This window comes from Sapajus apella, unplaced genomic scaffold, assembly GCF_009761245.1.
Source record: "Sapajus apella isolate SASKATOON/1434 unplaced genomic scaffold, GSC_monkey_1.0 scaffold152, whole genome shotgun sequence".
In the NCBI taxonomy this organism is placed as follows: Eukaryota; Metazoa; Chordata; class Mammalia; order Primates; family Cebidae; genus Sapajus; species Sapajus apella.
The window spans coordinates 124,236-146,515 of record NW_022437092.1 but is presented as its reverse complement, the minus strand read 5'-3'; the positions used below and the strand labels follow the sequence as shown (position 1 = coordinate 146,515).

The 22,280-nt window shown below is 41.6% G+C and overlaps 1 protein-coding gene across 4 annotated transcripts; it reads left to right on the top strand.

The window, feature by feature from the left end:
* Positions 1 to 1,479: 1,479 nt before the first annotated feature.
* On the top strand, positions 1,480 to 20,680 carry ZNF44 (zinc finger protein 44). Of its 4 annotated transcripts, none has more exons than XM_032265786.1 (4): positions 1,480 to 1,511; positions 17,267 to 17,393; positions 17,993 to 18,053; positions 18,737 to 20,680. In XM_032265786.1, exons 1-4 carry the CDS (start codon positions 1,509 to 1,511, stop codon positions 20,391 to 20,393), a joined length of 1,848 nt encoding a protein of 615 aa, XP_032121677.1. In that variant the 5' UTR covers positions 1,480 to 1,508; the 3' UTR covers positions 20,394 to 20,680. The 4 variants fall into 4 exon arrangements, with proteins under 4 accessions (XP_032121677.1, XP_032121679.1, XP_032121680.1 ...); XM_032265788.1 differs by lacking the exon at positions 1,480 to 1,511 and adding an exon at positions 3,177 to 3,583; XM_032265789.1 differs by lacking the exon at positions 1,480 to 1,511 and adding an exon at positions 3,377 to 3,583 and having other exon boundaries at positions 17,993 to 18,056; positions 18,735 to 20,680.
* Positions 20,681 to 22,280: the final 1,600 nt, after the last annotated feature.

Here is a 22,280-nt window from a genome sequence, read left to right as displayed (position 1 = left end):
CTTTATGGGTAACCTGACCTTTCTCTCTGGCTGCCCTCAGTATTTTTTTCCTTTATTTCAACCCTGGTGAATCTGGTGATTATGTGCCTTGAGGTTGGTCTTCTTGAGGAATATCTTTGTGGTGTTCTCTGTATTACCTGGAGTTGAATATTGTCCTGCCTTGCTAGGTTGGGAATGCTTTCCTGAATAATATCCTGAAGCATATTTTCCAGCTTGGATTGATTCTCTTTGTCACATTCAGGTACACCTATCAAACGTAGATTAGGTCTTTTCACATAGTCCCATATTTCTTGGTGACGTTGCTCGTTCCTTTTTATCCTTTTTTCTCTAATCTTGTCTTCTCATTTTATTTCATTAAGTTGGTCTTCGACTTCTGATATCTTTTCTTATGCTTGATCGATTCGGCTGTTAAAACTTGTGCATAGTTCGTGAAGTTCTCGGGTTGTGTTTTTCAGCTCCATTAATTCACTTATATTCCTCTCTAAATTGTGTATTCTTGTTAACATTTCATCAAACCTTTTTTCAAAGTTCTTAGTTTCTTTGCATTGGGTTAGAACAAGTTCTTTTAATTCACAGAAGTTTCTTATCCACCTTTTGAAGCCTGCTTCTGTTAGTGAAACACTAACTCGTTCTCCATCAGGCCTTGTTCCGTTGCTGATGAGGAACTGTGATCCCCTGTAGAGGGAGAGGCATTCTGATTTTGGGTATTCTCAGCCTTTTTAGGCTGTTTTCTTCCCTTCATTATAAATTTATCCATCTGTGGTCTTTATAATTGAGTTTCTGAGTGGACATCCAACTTGTTGATTCCAAGGGCTAAAATCTGAGCAACCCACTGCGCCGGCCAAAACAGTGGCGTTACGATTGATGGTGCTTTTCTGACTCTGCACCAAGAACCACCGCACCAAGGCAGTGGCAAAACCGCCTCGCCAGCCACAAGAGTCGCGCTGGCAACCCGTGGGGCTCCTCCGCTGGGAATCTCCTGGTGCATGAGCAACAAAAATTCGTCTGAAAGTGTGGTGTCCTCTCGTTCTCTGCCCTTTCACTGGGAGCTACAATCCCGAGCTGCTAGTGATCAACCATCTTGGATCTCTCTCCTCGGCTTCTGATTGGGGCTTTTAAGTAATTAACATTTAAAGTCTTGAAGGAAGGAGTGTTTCTACACTGTGCAGAGGGTACAGGAGGGCAGGTTGAGCTCCCAGAGTTAAATCCTTCAGTGTCTCTCCCTCATCACCAGTTGAAGATCCACTCTGGGGCTCCATTTCAGGAGTCAGAATCTGGCTCCCAAGCGTGGGAATCTGTTTAACTTCCTAAAAGGGGGTTTCCTACTGAAGTGTGGCTAAAACAGGTTACTTTCCTAACTAGATGATATTTTTTCTTTTCTTCTCTTCGATTATTTTAATCAACTACATGCTGCCAGGCCAGGCGCAGTGGCTCACACTTGTAGTCCCCCTGGAGGCGGAGGTGAGAGAATAACCTGAGGTCAGGAGTTTGAGACCAGCCTGGCCAACATGGTGAAACCCCATCTCTACTAAAAATACAAAAATTAGTCAGGCATGGTGGTGTGCTTCTGTAGTCCCAGCTACTTGGGAGGCTGAGGCAGGAGAATTGCTTGAACCTGGGAGGTGCACGTTGCAGTAAGCTGAGATTGCACCACTACAATTCAACCTGGATGACAGAGTGAGACTCAGTCTCAAAACAAAGCCAAAAACTAAAAAGCCAAAAAACATGCTGCCCTATAGTTCCAGGTTTTTTTTTTTTTGTTTTTTTTTTTTTGAGAAGGAGTTTTGCTCATGTTGCCCAGCTGAAGTACAGTGGCATACTCTTAGCTCACTGCAACCTGCGCCTCCCGAGTTCAAGCGATTCTCCTGCCTCAGCCTCCCAAGTAGCTGGGATTACAGGGGCCTGCCACCACATCTGGCTAATTTTTTTGTATTTTTAGTAGAGATGGGGTTTCACCATGTTGGCCAGGCTGGTCTCGAACTCCAGACCTCAGGTATTCCACCTGCCTCGGCCTCCCAAAATGCTGGGATTACAGGCATGAGCCACTGCACCTAGCTTATAATTCCAGTTTTTTCACACATTTAACAATTTTTTTTTTTTTTTTTGTCGATGTGCTTTTATCTTCTGGGATGAAAATGAGTAGATTTAAAAATAAGGTGTTGAAACCATCTGCAAAAATTATATCAGTGAGAAAATTATGACAGTGAAAGAGATCTGAGCTAACACATCCCCTCCACCCCGCCCCCCAGCGTATCTTTCCCTTAATCCTGGGCTTTTAGGCCCAGTTAACTTTGGAAGATAGGCTGAATGATTATAAGCCTTTCCCAAAACTCAACTGCCTTTGAAAAACTAATGAATGGCCATCAGGCTGAGGGATGAGAGGAATCGGAAGTCTGCTAAAGCGTAGACATAGATTGCTAGCCGTTTCTGCAGGAAACACCACTATCGTAGACTGGCCTTTTGAGATACATTTTCAGGTTCTTTTGCACATCTGACACCACCTGCACCTGCCAACTCTGCTCCTGTGGCCCCACTCAGAAGTGATTCAGCATAGTAGGGCAGCTTTTTTTTTCTTCTTCTTTTTCTTCTTTTTTAATTTTTTAAATATAAAGACAGGGTTTCATTCTATGCCTAGGCTGGTCTTGAACTACTGGCCTCAAGAGATCCTCCTGCCTCGGCCTCCCGAAGTACTGGGATTACAGGGATGAGCCACCGCGCCTCGCCAAGAGGACAGATTCCACCCCCTATGATTTCATTCCCACCCCAACCAGTCAGTAGCAAGCCTGGCCACCCCCACCCTTTCCTCCAAACTGCTTTTGAAAAACCTCTACCTACGGAGCTTGGATGAGAATGATTTGAGTAGTAACTCCGTCTCCCACATATCGTAGCAGGCCTAGTGTTTTACTAAACTCTTTTTATTTTTTTTTTCAAACTGCAATGCCGTGGTTTTTATTTGTGTAGCGCGCAATAAGAACCCGTCCAGCGCTTATAGTGGGAGAAAGGCTTGGTCTTGCAGGCGACAGCCTCATCCCAAATTCCTGATCCCCGGAGGACATCAGCCCCCCTCCCCCCACCCTTCCCCAGCTGCATTGTGGCCTCGGCTGCCCTCCTGCTTTGAGGCCAGGGAATGGCTCCAATGGACAGTGAGTCTAGGATTCCTTGCACACAATTGTGACTACACGTAGAAAATTCCGCTTTAAGGCAAACGTTCCCCGGGACTGGTCGGGTCACTGCTCAGGGAGGAAGCCCGCCCTCCCAGGGGCGGGGTCTGGAACCTGTTCATCCGGCTGCACTCAGCCCTGTGAGATCGCTTATTCTGTCACTCAGTGCCCAGGAGGCGGGACCTGGAGTTTTATCCAATCAGAGTCGCGGGCGGGTTCCTGAGACCTGTCAATCAGGCGCGCTGTTGGGTGAAGGGTGTGACGTTTTAGCAGCTAGTGGCCTCTTCACCCTGGTGACCTCTGTTCCGGCTTCTGTCGCTGAGAGACGCCCTGGGGGATCTGTGGAGGCTTCTGTTGCCCTGGGACCTACCCTGGCACCGGGCGGAGTTGGGAGGACCGAGACACCGCAAAGCCGGGAAATGGTGAGTGTGCGGGGCCCGGCGTCCTGAGGCAGGGCGAAGGGCTGGTCGGAACCAGTCGGAACCGGCTGTGGCGGGACCCGGGCCTCCCCGCACTGTCTTTGGGGTCTGGAACCCGAGTTCCCCTGCGCACCTTGGTCCTCGGACCGTTTGGCCACAGGGCGGGGCTGGACCGGCAGCCGGGACCCCGGGCGTCCTGTCCGGTCCTTGAGCGGTGACTGCGGCCTGGGCCCCGACCCGCTCTCCGGGCAGCTCCCCGCCAGCAGCCCCTCGTCTACCCAGACTGCGCGGCGGAACCGGCGCAGGTTCGCTGCCCGAGTCATTGCACCCAGACGCCTAGGGCTGCAGCAGAAACAGTTTAATAGGAGAGGACACCCTAGATCCGCCTCCCTGAGAGGTTTGGAGGTTGGGTGTTAGGGGTCTGGATGGGGGTGGCTGGGGCGTGGGGTCGCTGGTTGGTAGAGAAGTGAGGGACGAATCGTGGGATCGGAGGTGAAGAACTGCATTCTCCTGCTGAGTGGGCTTGTTCGCCGGGTCTTCAGCCTGCTTGGCACCAGCCTTTCCGCTGGAATTCAGGATTTGAGAAAGAACTCTGGCGACTCTTGAGCAGCTCTCAGAGATCTTATCCCCAGGCACAGTGGGGAAGCCGGCGTCTGCTGTGACCTGACTCTCAGGGAGGCGGCCCGGTGAGGCGGCGGGGCTGAGGGCACCTGGTTAATATCAACTGCAATCTCGCCTCCAGCCTGGCTCGCAGTTCCTGTGAACCCGGTGAGGAGGCTGCACGGTGACGACTGGAGGGTCACCAAGCGGAATCCAGACTTGTGTGTGGGGTTTGTGTGTGGGAGGAGCTGTGGCCCCTGTGGTCCTCAGTCCCTTCTTTCTTTCCAAGGGTGATCATTAGTTTTACAAAGATTTGGGCATCAGAGTCTGAAATCTACCACCCTGTCTCTTCATCTTAACTCCTCTTAGGGCTGACAGTAAATCTTTTGGTTTCCAGATCCTTCCATATGCTTACTTAACTCCTCAGTTCACAGCAACATTATGAACCCTTTGTCCCCAAGATGATATTTCAAATAGACACAGTATTTTGTCATTTGTTTTCAGATAGTAACGAATGACTCTTTTTTAAATGATTTATTTTGTTTTCCTTAACATTTCACATGTGAAGAAGAAGAGAATAACCACCTGACACTCTGCTGTAAAAAAAAAAAACCCAAACCTTTGTGCTTTTATCTCCCCTAGGCACAGATGCCTTATCAGAATGTCCTTTACAGGGTGATGTGACCTCAGCCCACTCTGTATCTTTTCCAGGCCCTGTGTTACAGAATTTTCTGGGGCTACCCTAAGATGCTGGCAGCTGCCAGTCTCATTGAGGACCTAGTGAATATCAGCCCTTAGGTTACTTATCGAAGAGGACAGCCTAAGGTGTTGGGGTGGGGCCTCTCAAAGGACCAGGTGGATGCCCTGGGGTGGGAGGAATCTTCTGGTGTTATCATTCTTGTAAAAAGCTAACCCCTGGGACATTGACCTTTTTTTCTTCCCCAAGGCTAGTTTCCATCCCTGGGTGAAACATGGCTTATCAGCAAATTAGATAGTGTTATTCAGGGGACAAGACAAATGATTTCTGCTTCCTGGACTCTCTCCGACTATGAAGCTAGAAAACTATATCTAAAAACTGGAAAACCCAGCTGAGCGAGATGGCTCACACCTGTAATCCTAGCACTTTGGGAGGACAAGGCGGGCGGATCACAAGGTCAGGAGATCGAGACCATCCTGGCTAACACTGTGAAACCCCGGCTCTACTATAAATACAAAAAATTAGCCAGTTGTGGTGGCGGACGCCTGTAATCCCAGCTACTCGGGAGGCTGAGGCAAGAGAATTGCATGAGCCTGGGAGGTGGAGGTTGCTGTGAGCCGAGATCGTGCTATTGCGCTCCAGCCTGGGCAACAAGAGTGAAGCTCTGTTTCAAAAAAAAAAAAATGATGGGAGCCAGAATTGATGTCAGCGAAGGATGTTTCTTTGTACTGGGCTACTTGTCCAGAACAGAAAGATGGTGGGGTCAGGCAATTTGAGGTGATTTCTTAAATCTTTTTTTTTTTTTTTTTTTTTTTGAGACGGAGTCACGTAGTCTCACTGTGTCGCCCAGGCTGGAGTACAATGGCGTGATCTTGGCCCACTGCAACCTCTGCCTCCCAGGTTTAAGCAATTCTCCTGCTTTAGCCTTCTGAGTAGCTGGGATTACAGGCGCATGCAAGCATGCTTGGCTAATTTTTGTATTTTTAGTAGATACGGGGTTTCATCATGTTGGCCAGGCTGGTCTTGAACTTCTGATCTTGAGATCTGCCTACCTCAGCGTCCCAAAGTTCTGGGATATAATGGGTAAGCCACTGTGCCCAGCCTCTTAAAACATGCTTATTACAGAGCTGTGTAAAATTGAACATTATCAGCTGGTTGGTTTTGTATTCAGTGAGTTGAGTAGAAATTGCACAAATTAAAATGTCTTTGAGGGCTGACATACATCTCTTCCATTTAGTTATTCTCGACATATCCTTTATAACAAACTGATAACCTTAAGCAACTTGTTTAACTGAATTCTTCAACTCATAGCAAATTATTAAATCTCACAATAGAGTTCTTGGTTTTATACACATTTGGTTAAAAGGGTGGGTCCCTAGGGCCTCCATTTGGCATCGCAGTGGGGTTCCTGTTATAGAACTGAACCCTCAATTTGTGGGGTCTGTGCAAATGTTAGGTGGTGTCAGCACTGAATTATTGAACACCAGTTTTTGTTGGAGAATAGGCATGTGTTCAGCAAATGCTACATATTTGTCGTCAGAAGTAATATCAGATAAAAGACACCATGGGTCAGAACTATAAATCTGAATTTGTCATTGTTACTTATTATAGGTTCAGCATGTATTCATCCAGAAGCATAGTTTTACCTCTTCAGTTTCCAGTTAGTTAATACTGCTGTTAATATACCATCCACATAATGCTGAAAAGGCAATCCTACTGCAGGGTATCTACCCAAAGGAGTGGAAATCATTATATCAAAAAGTTTTCTGCACTCATGTGTTTATTGCAGACTATTCACAATAGCAAACATGCAAAATCAGCCTAAGTGTCTATCAACAGAAGATTGAATAACGAAAATGTGGTATATATGTGGTATATTCACATAATGGAATATTATTCAGACATTAAAAAGGATGAAATTGTGTCTTTTGCAACAATATGGATGGAATGGGAGGCCATAATCTTTTTTTTTTTTTTTTTTTTTTTTTTTTTTTTTGAGACGGAGTTTTGCTCTTGTTACCCAGGCTGGAGTGCAATGGCGCGATCTCGGCTCACCGCAACCTCCGCCTCCCGGGTTCAGGCAATTCTCCTGCCCCAGCCCCCTGAGTCGCTGGGATTACAGGCACGTGCCACCATGCCCAGCTAATGTTTTTTTTTTTTTGTATTTTTAGTAGAGACGGGGTTTCACCATGTTGACCAGGATGGTCTCGATCTCTTGACCTCGTGATCCACCCACCTCGGCCTCCCACAGTGCTGGGATTACAGGCTTGAGCCACCGCGCCCGGCCAAAGGGAGGCCATAATCTTAAGTGAAACAACTCAGACACCAAAAGACAAATACTACCTGCTGTCGTTTATACGTGGGAGTTCAAGAATGTGTATATAGTGGAGACTCATGGGGATGAAGGAGGTTATTTGGTGGATAATGTGGGTTGCTCCAGGGATGGATACACTGAAAAGCCTGACTTTACAAGATGTATATCAGTGTAGTAAAATTGTACTTGTACCCCATGAAAATATATATGTAATTTATATTATATATTACATATATATGGAATATGTGTTTTAGGGTGCTATTCTAGACTACTGAATTAGTAATTCTTGGAATGGGGCCCAATGATCTTGTTTTTATTTTATTTTTTATTTTTGTAGGAGACTTCACCTGGATTTTTTTTTTTTTTTTTTTTTTTTTTTTGAGATAGAGTCTCACTGTGCTGCCCAGGCTGGAGTACAGTGGTGTGTTCTTGGCTCACTGTAACCTCCGCCTCCCAGGTTCAAGCAATCCTCCTAACTCAGCCTCCTGAGTAGTTGGGACTGCAGGCATCCGCCACCACACCTGGCTAATTTTTGTATTTTTAGTAGAGACTAAAAATACACCATGTAGACCAGGCTGGTCTTGAACTCCTGACCTCAGGTGATCCACCTGCCTCAGCCTCCCACAGTGCTGGAATTACAGATGTAAGCCACTGCAACCAGCTCCTACAATCTGTTTTTTAACAAGCCTTTCAGATTATTCTCATGCACATAAAGTATGAGAACTAGTTCATCAGAGCAACCTGTTAACATATAATGCAAAAAAGACATAACTGAAATCTAAATATAATTAGTAACTATATTGGAACACTAGGGAATATCGATTTGATTCAAAGACATCAAGAAAGGATGAACAGTGGGGGAAACACAAAAATTGTGCTGAAAAGGTTTTTGTTTTGTTTATTTGCCTCAGTCTGTTTGACACATGCTGATATCTGAGACTTGAGTCATCTGAGACTATGCAGTTTACTTACACATTGCAGTGCTCATAGGACTTGACTTTTAAATTCATTTTTTGATCTTGTTGACAATGCCTTTTTTTGTTTTGTGTCTGCATGCTAACAGTTGATGAATTTTTTACCACATGAGGGGAACATTATAGACCAATAGATTATAAACAAGCTTTAGTTTACTAGAAAATCATAATAGCATGTATGGATTAACTGTCTGACCAGGCCAGGTGCTGTGGCTCATGCCTGTAATCCCAGTGCTTTGGGAAGGTGAGGTTGGTGGATCACCTGACCTCAGGAGTTCGAGACCAGCCTGGCCAACGGGAAATCCTGTCTCTACTAAAAATTAATCTGGGCATGGTGGCACCTGTAATCCCAGCTACTCTGGAGGCTGAGGCAGGAGAATTGCTTGAACCCAGGAGGCAGAGGTTGCAATGAGCCAAGATCACGCCATTGTACTGCAGCCTGGGCAACAAGAGCAAGACTCTCAAAAAAAAAAAAAAAAAAAAAAAACTGACCATGTTTGCATGCTTGTTTATACCTTTTAACATTTATCTTTTAGTTATCTCCATGTGATTACGTATTGTGTTTTTACTGGATTAGCATTCATCTTGAGCATATTTCCTTTGTGGACTTTCATCTTCTGTGAAATAATTCTCAGGCATTTAATTCATTTGCATAATAAACGCAAATGTTTGCTTTGTCTCCCTCTTTGTTTTAGGCATACCTTATGCATGAATCCTTTTTTACATGGAGGGATTGGTAATATTTCCTTTTGGATAGTGGTTTATCTTTTAAATTTATTCTATTTAAATGATCTCTTCCTAAATTTTTTTTTTTTTTTTTTTTTTTTTTTGTATTTTTAGTAGAGACAGGGTTTCACCATGTTGACCAGGATGGTCTCGATCTCTTGACCTCGTGATTCACCCGCCTCGGCCTCCCACAGTGCTGGGATTACAGGCTTGAGCCACCGCGCCCGGCCCTCTTTCTAAATTTTAAATTTTTTTTTAGGTAATGTCTGGTTGTGTCACCCAGGCTGGATTGCAGGGGCACAATCACTGCACACTGCAGCCTCAAACTCCTGGGCTCCCAAGTAGCTGGAACTATAGGCATGTGCCACCACACTTGGCTAATTTTTAAATTTTGTGTAGAGAAAGGGTCTGCCATGTTGCCCAGCTGATCTCAAATTCCTGGCCTCAAGAGATCCTCTTGCCTTGGCCTTCCGCAGTACTGGGGCTATAGACATGAATCACTATGCCTGCCTCTTTTTTTTTTTTTTTTTTTTTTTTTTTTTTTGAGACGGAGTTTCACTCATGTTACCCAGGCTGGAGTGCAATGGCGCGATCTCGGCTCATCGCAACCTCCGCCTCCTGGGTTCAGGCAATTCTCCTGCCTCAGCCTCCTGAGTAGCTGGGATTACAGGCACGCACCACCATGCCCAGCTAATTTTTTGTATTTTTGGTAGAGACGGGGTTTCACCATGTTGACCGGGATGGTCTCTATCTCTTGACCTCGTGATCCACCCGGCTTGGCCTCCCAAAGTGCTGGGATTACAGGCTTGAGCCACCGCGCCCGGCCATCTGCCTCTTCTTAATATAGAGTTCAGTTTGCCAGAATTCTTCTTTGGAAGCTACTTTTTTTCTTATATAAGAAGAGTCTATTGTTAAATAAGAAAAAAACATTTTTCTGTAATTTCCAAAAGTATGCTACTTTTGTCTTTCATAGGTGTTGTATGTTCTTCTAATTTAATCTTTAGGTCTGTCTCTTGAAACTGACTATAAACTTTATCTCTGCTCTGGTGTATCTCCAGGGATTTGGTTGTGGATGATTACATTGTGCCTTTTGTGGGATACTTTTGTTTATCAAAAATAAGGCCATTGAGGCAGATATTATTTGGTAAAGTTTTATTATAAGCCAAATTCAAGGATGAACTTGGGAAGGCACACCAACAAATTTAGATATGCTCCAAAATCAGTTACAAGTTGGATAACTTTATAAGAAAGTTTAGGAGAAGCTGGGGGGACTACTCATACCAGAATTGTCCTTTTCCTTGAAGGGTACAATATAGACGTTATAATCATTGCCTATAGATGACAGCGGACAGGCTAAAATGTTCTAAGTGGAAGACAATCAGCAAAACATGATTCAGAAATAAATCAGTGTCTTTTTTGATGTTAGTTGGTCACATGTTAATCATATCAACAGTTTGAAGAACTCACAGTAGGATTTGAGGGACTCATGATAAGATCTTTTACTCACAGACAGGATGTAAACAATGAATTGGAAGACTTCTCTGTGGGCACAGTGGCTCATGCCTGTAATCCTAGCACTTTGGGAGGCCAAGGTAGGTAGATCCATGCGGTCAGGAGTTCGAGAGCAGCCTGACCAACATGGTGAAACCCTGTCTCTACTAAAAAATACAAAAATTAGTCAGTCATGGTGGCAGGTGCCTATAATCCCAGCTACTCTGGAGGCTGAGGCAGGAGAATCACTTGAACCTGGGAGGCAGAGGTTGCATTTAGCGGAGATTGCGCCATTGCACTCCAGCCTGGGTGACAGAGCAAGACTCCGTTTCAAAAAAAAAAAAAAAGGAAGAAGAAGACTTCTCTAAGTGAGTTGATTTGGAAGCCTGCCAAATGTGACCTGTAGGTTATTACTTCTTTATCCTGAGGCTTAATGCCTGTATATGAGACTAGTAACCTGATTCCTGTAGACTTCAAAGCCTGAGGTGTGATAGAGAAAGAGTCTACCTTAGTCACTTTGGACTGCTATACCAGATTGCCATAAACTGTGTGCCTTAGACAACAAACGTTTATTTCTCAAAGGTGTAGAGTCTAGAAGTCCAGTATCAAGCAGATGAGGCCTCTGGTAAGGGCCTGCTACCTGGTTTGCAGATGGTAGTCTTTTCCTTATGTCTTCACATGGTGGAGATAAGTATGTCTGTAATGTCTGTCTAGTTTTGGTATTAGGGCAGTGTTCGCCTTATAACCTGGAATAGAGTGTGTTTCCTCTGCTTCTATTTTCTGGAAGAGATTGTAGAGAATTGGTTTCATTTCTTCCATAAATGCTTGCCAGAATTCAGCAGTGAAATTATTCTGACCTGTTTACTTGTTTTTTTCTGGGACATTTATTATTTATTAATATATTCAATAGATACAGGCCTATTCATATTACTTAGTTCTCCCTTTGTGAGTTTTGGTAGATGCTGTCTTTCAAAGAATTATTCCATTCCATATAATTTTATAAAATATGTGGGCACTTAGTTGTTCCTAATAGTCTTTTACGGTCTTTTTACTGTCCATGGGATTAGTAGTGATGCCTCCTCTTCTTTCTGAGTTAACTTGGCTATGGGCCTATGAATTTTAATGATCTTTCCAAAGAACCATCTGTTGGCTTGCTGTTGTTTTCTATTGATTTCTTCATGGCTATTTTATTAATATCTCTTCCCATTATTCCATTCCTCTGTTTGATTTATATTAATCTTGCCATTTTTCTCTAGTTTCCTAAAATGGAAGGTTAGGGTATCGATTTTAAACTTTTACTTTCTAGGGAATGCATTCAATTCTTTAAATTTCCCTCAAAGCACTGCCTTTACTGTATTCCAAAGATTTTGCTAAAATGTACTCTTTTTCATTAACATTGCAATATTTACATTTTGCTTGACAATTCTCTGAAGTTTGTGTAGTTGAGAAGTTTGTGGCTTCAATCTCCACTTTGTCGAGGTTTTTCAACTATGCTTGTTATTAATTTTTACATGAATTTTAAAATGATTTGATTGCCAACTTTATAGAGTTTCAATTTTTTGTTTGTTTGTTTGGAGTCTTGCTCTTGTCGCCCAGGCTGGAGTGCACTCTTGGGATCTCAGCTCACTGCCACCTCCGCCTCCCAGTTTCAAGTAATTCTCCTGTCTCAGCCTCCTGAGTAGCTGAGATTACAGGCGCCTGACACCACGCCCGGCTGATTTTTGTACTTTTAGAAGAGGTGGGGTTTTGCCATGTTGGCCAGGCTGGTCTCGAACTCCTGACCTCAGGTGATCCGCCTGTCTCGGCATCCCAAAGTGCTGGGATTACAGGCATGTGCCACCACACCCAGCTGAGTTTCTATTATATTTTTTTAAATTTGCTAAAATGTGTTTTACAGCTGAGAGTATTGTTCATCTTGGTGAATATTTCATGTGGGCCTGACAATAGTATGCATGCTGTTATTGAACGAATGATGCTATAAATATGTTACCATTAAATCCAGTTGATTGATAGTGCTGTTGAGTTCAGCGATATCATTAGTGATTTACTGCAGAACTGATCTGCCAATTATTGATAGAGGTGAGTTGTTTTCCCCCAATTATAATTCTAGATTTGTGTATTTTGCCTTGTGGTTTTATAAGTTTTTGCATTATATATTTTGATACTCTGTTTCATGGGCATAGATGTTATGGTTATGTTGTGTACGATTGACTTCTTTATTATTATGAAATCTCTCTATCACTTGTAATTTTTAAAAATCTAAAACCCTATTTGTCTGAATGTTACATAGCTCTTCCAAATTTCTTTTGATTAGGGCTAGAATGGCCTGTATTTCTCCATACCTGTATATTTAATGTATCTGTGTCTTTCTGTTTAAAATCCTTTTTTTAAACACAGTTTTGGGTCTTGTTTTTTTATTTCACTCTGCCAGTCCCTGTCTTTTTTACTGGTGAATGTAGATAATGCACATATAAGTACCAGTTGGCATAATTGGATTCATATATACATGTATATTACTGTTTTCTATTTGTTGTTCTTGTCTGTTTTCTTTTTAACTTCTCTTTTTCTGCCCCTTTTCCTTTTAGCTGAGCATTCTATATGATTTTATTTTCTGTATTATATCTATATAGTTTGTCTACTTTTTCTTAGATCCTATTAGTGAATTCCCCAGAGTTTATGGTATAGCATTTGCAACTAATGGACCTTCAATTTCAAATAACACTATGGTGGCTTCGGGAATAGGGCTGGTATAGTAGTTCCAAAGTATAATAGATTGTTCTTCCTCCCATCACATATAACATTACTGTCATTCATTAGTTCAGCTGAGAGCTATAAACCACCAAATACATTATTGATATTATTATTTTTTTTTGAGACAAGAGTCTCGCTCTGTTGCCCAGGCTGAAGCACAATGGCATGATCTTGGCTCACTGCAACCTTCGCCTCCTGAGTTCAAGCATTTCTTCTGCCTCAGCCTCCCGAGTAGCTGGGGTTACAGATGTGCACCACCACACCCAGCTGATTTGATATTATTATTTTGGACAAACCTATATCTATTAGATCAGATAGCTATAAGAAGAGTAAAGAATTTTTTGTGCCTTCATTTAATTCTTTCCTAACACTCTTTGTGTGTGTGTGTGTGTGCGCACATACATACACACACACACGATCTGAATTTCTAACCCATATAATTTTTTTCTCTCTGATGAACTTTTTTTTTTTTTTTTTAAGACAGAGTTTCCCTCTTTTTGCCCAGCCTGGAGCGCAATGGCCAATCTCAGCTCACCGCAACCTCCATCTCCTGGGTTCAAGCTATTCTCCTGCCTCAGCCTCCCGAGTAGCTGGGATTACAGGCATGCGCCATTACACCTGGCTAATTTTGTCTTTTTAGTAGGGATGGGGTTTCTCCATGTTGGTCAGGCTAGTCTCAAACTCCTAACCAAGGAGGTGCACCCTCCTTGGTCCCCCAAAGTGCTGGGTTTACAAGCATGAGCCACCACACCTGGCTGAACGTTTTTTTGGCATTACTGGCAAGGCCAGTCACACATTCTTTCCATTTCATTTTCCCTATTTTTTTTTTTCTTCAGACCAGGTAATTTCAATTATTTTATCTTCATTTTAGCAATTTTTTTCACTGGTTGCTCACATCTGTTGAGTACCTTCAGTGATGTTTTTATTTAAGTTGTATCTTGCAGCTGCAAAATTTCTGTATGGCTGTTTTTAATATTTTTTGGTATTATTTTATCCCTACATTGATTTTCCGGTTTTCTCTTAGTTCTTTGTTTATGATTGTCTTTACCAAGTTGAATATATATTAGACAGTTGCTTCACAGTTTTTTTTCAGTAAATACAATGTCTGAGGTTTTTCAGAGATGATTTATCTCAAATCGTTTCCATTAATGAACCATATTTTCATATTTGTTTTATTTATCTTGGTTTTTTTTGTGTGTGTGGTATTGAAAGGGAGACATTTGAATGCTATAATTGGGTAACTCTGGAAATTAGATTCTTTCCCCTTCATTGTTTGGTATTCTTGCTTGAAGGCTGAAATTATTCATTTCTTTTTCTTTTTTTAAATAGAGACAGTCTTACTATGTTGCCCAGGCTGGTCTCGAACTCCTAGCCTCAGATGATCCTCCTGCCTCAGCCTCCCAAAGTTCTGGGATTACAGGCTTGAGTCACTGCACCTATTCATCTGTTTAGTAACATTTTCAAAGTATGTTTGCAGAGACTGTATTTCCTACTGGGTACAGACACTGAAGTCTTTGTTCTTTAGCTTATGTTCATCTAGTGTTCTGATAGATATTTCCTGAATGTTAGAAGCTAAAAATAATAAAGGAGATGAAACAAATCAAAACCTGACCTTTTCCACTCTTCGTGGATGGCTGTCTGCTGGGACATTCTTTGAGCACTTAGCCAGAGCATTTACAACTTTAGCTTTCTCTTTCTGTTAAGCTAAATATGGATGTTAGCTAGAGCTGAAAAAGAGGGTCCCCACCTATCTTTTATGAAAATATGTTGTTTCCTTTGCCTGCTTGGGGCTTTCTCTGTTCCCCAGTATATCTGGGTGCTTTTGAATATGCTTATTTGTAAAGAAAAATTGGACTTTACTGTTTTCTCCTGGGAATTAGATGGTCTAATTAATATATGTTTTTCCCTGCCTTGAGACAATGTCACTCTTTCACTCAGACTGGAGTGCAGTGGCATGATCTTGGCAGCGTCAACCTCCTGGAGTCAAGCAATCCCTCTACTTAAGCCTCCTGAGTAGCTGGAACTACAGGCATGTGCCACCATACCTAGCTAATTTTATTTTTTTTAGAGATGAGGTCTCCCTCTGTTTCCCAGGCTGGTCTTGAACTCCCTGCACTTAAGTAATCCTACCCGCTTGGCTTCCCAAAGTACTGGGATTACAGGTGTGAGTCACCACACCTGGCCTTCTAATGTATGTCTTAGTTATCTTGTGTTGTCCCAAGTGGTTGCATGCTCTTTGTGTATTTTGCAGCATTTTAAAGTAGTTCCTGCCTAGTTTGACTCTGATTGGATTGTAAATGAAACACAAAAGAGAGCCTTGTTTCAGACCTTTGGAGAGTCCCCATACTGATTCAAAAATACAAAGGCAGTAATTTGGAAATAAGATGTAATCTGTACTCTCTGTAGTGACCAGAGTTCTACATTGGGAACTCTGACTGCTGTCAAGACTGGCAATGAGGTGGGCATGGATGGGGCCAAAGAAAAAACAATACAAGGCTTTTCTATCATTTTTCACTTTCCTGTTTATATTTATTTTTCTCTTTAATAGTATGGGATATGAAATATTATAGTTTTAAATCCTCTATTTGTTTTTGTAAAACTGTCTACTTTCTTGAGAAGGTTTTTTTAAGCATTTTTAGACATTTATGCTTCTTTATTATTATTATTATTATTACTTTTTCTTCCAAGAAGGAAATAGGTTCTGTGAGACATTTATGACTTCTATAAAAATTGGTTATATAATGTTGCTATTAAATGTCTACTGTTGAGATTTATGGAATATAATTGATTCTCATGAAAGCTGACACTGAATTCTGTCTAAGAACATGTTCAGTCTGTCCTGTTCTTTTCCTTCTCCTTTGACATTACCCAATAAAAAGTTTAAAATTTTTCTATTTGGTTGGTGAAATCTCTTTTGTTAGTCTTTTGTCATACTGAACTATATTTGATCTACAGGAAACCAGTTGCCGCCTTTCAAATATTCTCTCTGTGTAATCACATAGGATAGGCTAAATCTCCCAAGTAAGAAATTGAAAAAACCAAAACAACAATAATAAAATCATATGAAATATCATCTACCAGAGTTGCTCATTAGGGACCCAGTGTCTAGAGTGTTTCTTTGTGTCTGTCTTAGTCTATAAGACTGTTTTATTGTTACTTATAACAGGATACCAGAACTGGGGTAATCTGTAAGCAATGGTGTTTATTTTTTGCAGTTCTGGAAGCTCAGAAGACCAAGTAAGGTCAAAGTGGGCATCTGGTGGGAACCTTCTTGCCTATGGGGACTCTGTAGAGTCCCTGGGTGGCACAGGGCATCACATGATGAGGAGGCTAAGTGTCTGCCTCAAGTATTTTTTTCTTCTCATAAGGACATCAGAACCTCACCTCTGATAACCCATTTATTCATTAAGCCATTAATTCATGAGTGGCTTAACCCATCCATGTGTTTCAAACCCTCAAGACCCACTCACTTCTTAAACTACTACGTTTCATTACTACCACAATGGGGATTCAGTTTCAACATGCATTTTGGAGGGGAAAACATTCTAACCTAGCAGTAGCTGATCAGGTATGCTTCCTCTGCTGAGCATGTCATACAATTCCAGACTCTCAGAGGGAAGTTAGGAGTTAAGCAAATACCATAATTTTTACATAAACAGTTTAGGCACACTCCAACTCTGTTATTAGTTACACTCATGGAGCCCTCCCCTAAATACATTGTCTACACACCATGAAAGGTTCAACATCATGAACAAGCAGTTGTAAGGATATGCAGTCTCTAGTCTGTTAATTGTAACTTTCTTTTGCACAATAGGTGGTAGAACTTTGTCATGACAAGAACTAGAGACGCACTGTAGAAATAGACATTAGGAGTAATCCAGGCATTAAGACTCATTTGCATAATTCGCCAACAAGAGACATGTTCCTAGTCAACTGTTACTTTAGCAAACGCAATTCCAGCATCAGAATTCCAGCATCAGACAGTGAGTGTAGACAGAGAATAAGAATAGATTTACTATGTCATTAAAAAAATGCTTGGAAACTACAGCATCATGTGACGTTTATGAAGTGAGACTAGTTTCTCAGTACTGTGAGTTTCAACCTTCCTTTTCTGGACATATGGGATGTTTCAGGACTCAGTGGCCTTTGAGGATGTGGCTGTGAACTTCACCCATGAGGAGTGGGCTTTGCTGGGTCCATCACAGAAGAATCTCTACAGAGATGTGATGCAGGAAACCATTAGGAACCTGAACTGTATAGGTATGGATAATACCATGTCTTCATTTAGTCACTTAGAGACATTTGTTTTGTGGTCATCAGTGCTGTTTAGTTATTTGAAATACAAAAAAGAGATACAGCTCACCCTTGAACAACACAGGGTTAAGAGGTGCCAGCCCCCAACCAGTTGTATGCCCTTATATAACCTTTTGTCTGCCACAGCTTAACCTACTTTTGACTGGCAGCCTTACCAGTCACATAAACAATTGATGAGCACATATATGTCATATGTATTGCATACTGTATTCTCAGAATAAAGTAAGTTAATGTTAATAAAATCTTAAGGAAGAAAAAAACTATATTTAGTCTCCATGAAAGTAGATCATCATGAAGGTTTTCATTCTTATTTTCACATTGAGTAGGCTAAGTAGGAAGAGAGGTTGGTCTTGCTGTCACAGGGGTAGCAGAGACTGAAGAACATTTATATATAAATGGACTTGTGCAGTTCAAACCTGTGTTGTTCAGGAGTCAACTATAGTTCAATGAATGAATTGTGCATGATTGAAGTATACATAAAATCTTAACAATTTTTGTATCATTTTGTAATAATTTATAGTGATTTTTCTGGATCTCTCTTTTAGGAATGAAATGGGAAAACCAGAACACTGATGATCAGTACCAAAATCTCAGGAGAAATCTAAGGTAATTTGTACTTATAAGAGACAGGTGATGTCCCTGTAATGTTTCTGAGAATGACAAGAACTTTTAAAAACAAGCAAAGATTATGAACAAGCTCAGCTTAAATTTATTTATTCCTAGAAACATTTCTCTAAAAATATATTATTAAATGGGACATAAATATATTAAATGTGATGTAGCTATTCAGTCTTTGCAAAATAATTCCCATGGAAACAATATTAAGATTTCCGATATGAGACTGGGTGTGGTGGCTCATGCCTGCAATCCCAGCACTTTATGAGGCTGAGACAGGAGGAACACTTGAGCCTGGGAGTTCAAGGCTGCAGTGATCTGTGATGGCACCAGTGTACTCTAGCCTAAGTGACAGAACAAGGCCCTGTCTTAAAAAAAAGAATTTAAGAATCTCCTTGGGATTTCCCTCTCTGGGATCCCCTCCCACGACAGTGTGGGAGCTCAGAAAAAAAAAAAAAAAGTTAAAAAAAAAAAAAAAGAATCTCCTTGTGCATATCATTGTCTTGAAAATAGCTGGGGTTGAATTATCCCGTGCAACATTCAGTCCGTTCACATTCAAGCAGGGCATGAAGCCTGTAGCTTGCATGATAATGTTAAAAATGTAAATCTAATACCTGTTGATAAATATAAAGTCAACAATAAACCTTTAGTAATGTACTTTTCGTTTTTTACAGATGTGATGTGGTAGAGAGATTTGGTAAAAGTAAAGATGGTAGTCAGTGTGGAGAAACCTTAAGCCAGATTCGAAATAGTATTGTAAACAAGAACACTCCTGCCAGAGTAGATGCATGCGAAAGCAGTATGAATGGAGAAGTCATAATGGGTCATTCATCCCTGAATTGCTACATCAGAGTTGACACTGGACACAAACACCGTGAGTGTCACAAATATGCAGAAAAGCCATATACACATAAGCAGTGTGAGAGAGGCTTAACTTATCACCACTCCTTTCGAACACGTGAAAGGCCTCATACTGGAGAGAAACTCTATGATTGTAAGGAATGTGGAAAAACCTTCAGTTCTCCTGGAAATCTTCGAAGACATATGGTAGTGCAAGGTGGAAATGGGCCTTATAAATGTGAATTGTGTGGGAAAGCCTTTTTTTGGCCTAGTTTATTACGTATGCATGAAAGAACTCACACTGGAGAGAAACCGTATGAATGTAAGCAGTGTTCTAAAGCCTTTCCTGCTTATAGTTCCTATCTAAGACATGAAAAAATACATACTGGAGAGAAACCATATGAATGTAAGCAGTGTTCTAAAGCCTTCCCTGATTATAGTTCATATCTAAGACATGAAAGAATTCACACTGGAGAGAAACCCTACAAATGTAAACAGTGTGGGAAGGCCTTCAGTGTTTCCGGTTCCCTTCGAGTACATGAAAGAATTCACACTGGAGAGAAACCCTATATGTGTAAACAGTGTGGGAAAGCATTTTGTCATCTCGGAAGCTTTCAAAGACACATGATAATGCACAGTGGAGATGGACCTCATAAATGTAAGATATGTGGGAAAGGCTTTGATTTTCCTGGTTCAGTACGAATTCATGAAGGAACTCACACTCTAGAAAAACCCTATGAATGTAAGCAATGTGGGAAATTGTTATCTCATCGCTCAAGCTTTCGAAGACACATGATGGCACACACTGGAGATGGCCCTCATAAATGCACAGTATGTGGGAAAGCCTTTGATTCTCCTAGTGTATTTCAAAGACATGAAAGGACTCACACTGGAGAGAAACCCTATGAATGTAAGCAATGTGGAAAAGCCTTCCGCATTTCCAGTTCCCTTCGAAAACATGAAACAAGACACACTGGAGACCCACCCTATAAATGTAAATGTGGAAAGGCTTTTAGTGATTTCTTTTCCTTTCAAAGTCATGAAACAACACACAGTGGAGAGGAGCCTTATGAATGTAAGGAATGTGGGAAAGCATTTAGTTCTTTTAAATACTTTCGTCACCATGAAAGGACTCACAGTGAAGAAAAATCTTATGAGTGTCCAACTTGTGGGAAAGCCTTCACGCGTTTCAGTTACTTAAAAACTCATGAAAGGACTCACACAGCAAAGAAGCCATATGAATGTAAGCAATGCAGGAAAGCATTCTTTTGGCCCTCCTTCCTTCTAAGACATGAAAGGATTCACACTGGAGAAAGACCCTATGAGTGTAAACACTGTGGTAAAGCCTTCAGTCGTTCCAGTTTCTGTCGAGAACATGAAAGAACTCACACTGGAGAGAAGCCCTATGAATGTAAGGAATGCGGGAAAGCCTTCAGTTCTCTCAGTTCCTTTAATAGACATAAAAGGACTCACTGGAAGGATATTCTATAAATATATGGAATGTTGGAAAGCATTCATTAGTTTTATCACATTTCAGATACTTGGAAGAAATAAATCCTATGAATGTAAACTTGGTAAAGCCTTAAGAAGTTTCCATTTCTTTCAAATAGTACTCCCTGATACATGCAAGAAGATTGATTCCAGTACACCCTGAGTATACCTAAATCCACAGATGCCAGCTCTTTTATAAAATGGAATATTTGCATGTACCTACCCACTTCCTCCTGTATACTCTATGTCATGTCTAGATTAATTAAAACATCTCATGCATTGTAAAAGCTGTGTACATAGTTGTATTGTTTAGGGAGTCACAATAAGAAAAAAAAATCGCTAGGCCGGGCGCGATGGCTCACGCCTGTAATCCCAGCACTTTGGGAGGCCGAGGCGGGTGGATCACGAGGTCAAGAGATCGAGACCATCCTGGTCAACACGGTGAAACCCCGTCTCTACTAAAACTACAAAAAATTAGCTGGGCATGGTGGCGCGTGCCTGTAATCCCAGCTACTCAGGAGGCTGAGGCAGGAGAATTGCCTGAACCCAGGAGGCGGAGGTTGCGGTGAGCCGAGATCGCGCCATTGCACTCCAGCCTGGGTAACAAGAGCAAAACTGCGTCTCAAAAAAAAAAAAAAAGAAAAAGAAAAAAAATCGCTATATGTGTTCAGTACACACCAACTATTGCAAGCCTATCCTATATATCACATATAATGTTACAATTTCTGAAAGAATGTGTTAACACCAACCACAATTCTGGTTCTTCTCTCTTGATAACCCAAGTATTATGATGGTTATGGCAATGATGATTGCTGTATGGTGCCTAATGTGATGTGTAGAGGTGACTAGATGTGTGTCATCAGATAAACAGTGAGACCTCAGAATAACTTGAATCTTGACAGGACATCAAGACCTTCATCTATGTTGGAAGACCCAGGTTCTGATTGAAGATGTTGACTCTTGCAGGAGATTAACTAATACTAATATTGGGATCTGTTCAGCTTGAGGGCTGAAGATCTTTGTGTTGAAGGCTATGTCTTCATAGTTGCAGATATTTAGTTAGAAACATTGTTTTGGGAACTAGTTCTTTTTCTTTCTTTCTTTCTTTTTTAAAACATGGGGTTTCACCATGATGGCCTGGCTGGTCTTGAACTCCTGACCTCAGGTGATCCACCCACCTCGGCCTCCCAAAGTGCTAGGGTTACAGGTGTGAGCCACCATGCCCATCCTAATTCTTTTTCTTTGGATCCTTAAAAAAACCTTACAGTGTTTATTTGCATATTTTTCCCTCATATGACACAGAAGCTTTTTTCAATCAAAGGATCTTAGTTGAGGTTAATAATCTTTAACACTTGCATCTTGCAGAGGCTATAGATGCCCCAAAATCTGCTGCAGATTTTTCATGTGTCCTAATCAATGGCACTGCCTCTTCTTAATCTTTTGCATCATCATCATTCATCATCACTTGTAGAGGATTTCAGTATGTCTTCAATTTCCTAATTAGTAAGGGTTTCTCTGTCCTCTTCTGTGTTCCTCAATGTTGTCTTTATTCCTGCTGTAGGAGATAGCCTTTTCCACCAACTTTCTTTGCAACATTTAAGATACTCCTGACTGCTGTATCAGTCTTGGAGAAACCCCTGAAATCACTTACTCCCTCACTCTAATGTCTTCCAATATGCTTTGGGTATCCTGGGCTGTAGGCATCTATACCCTCTGCAGTATAAATAAATAAATACACTGTGGTATAGTCAGGGTTAGCATCAAGGCAGCATAAATTATATAAAAGTTGAAGTGGGGCTGGATGTGGTGGCTCACACCTGTAATCCGAACACTTTAGGAGGCTGAGGCAGATGGATCACTTGAGGTCAAGAGTTCAAGACCAGCTTG

What these genes read in the sequence shown, in the direction of transcription:
- ZNF44 (XM_032265786.1), top strand. An exon ending in TAGGAACCTGAACTGTATAG is followed by an intron (nt 17,394 to 17,992) that starts GTATGGATAATA and finishes TCTCTCTTTTAG; the next exon opens with GAATGAAATGGGAAAACCAG. An exon ending in AATCTCAGGAGAAATCTAAG is followed by an intron (nt 18,054 to 18,736) that starts GTAATTTGTACT and finishes CGTTTTTTACAG; the next exon opens with ATGTGATGTGGTAGAGAGAT.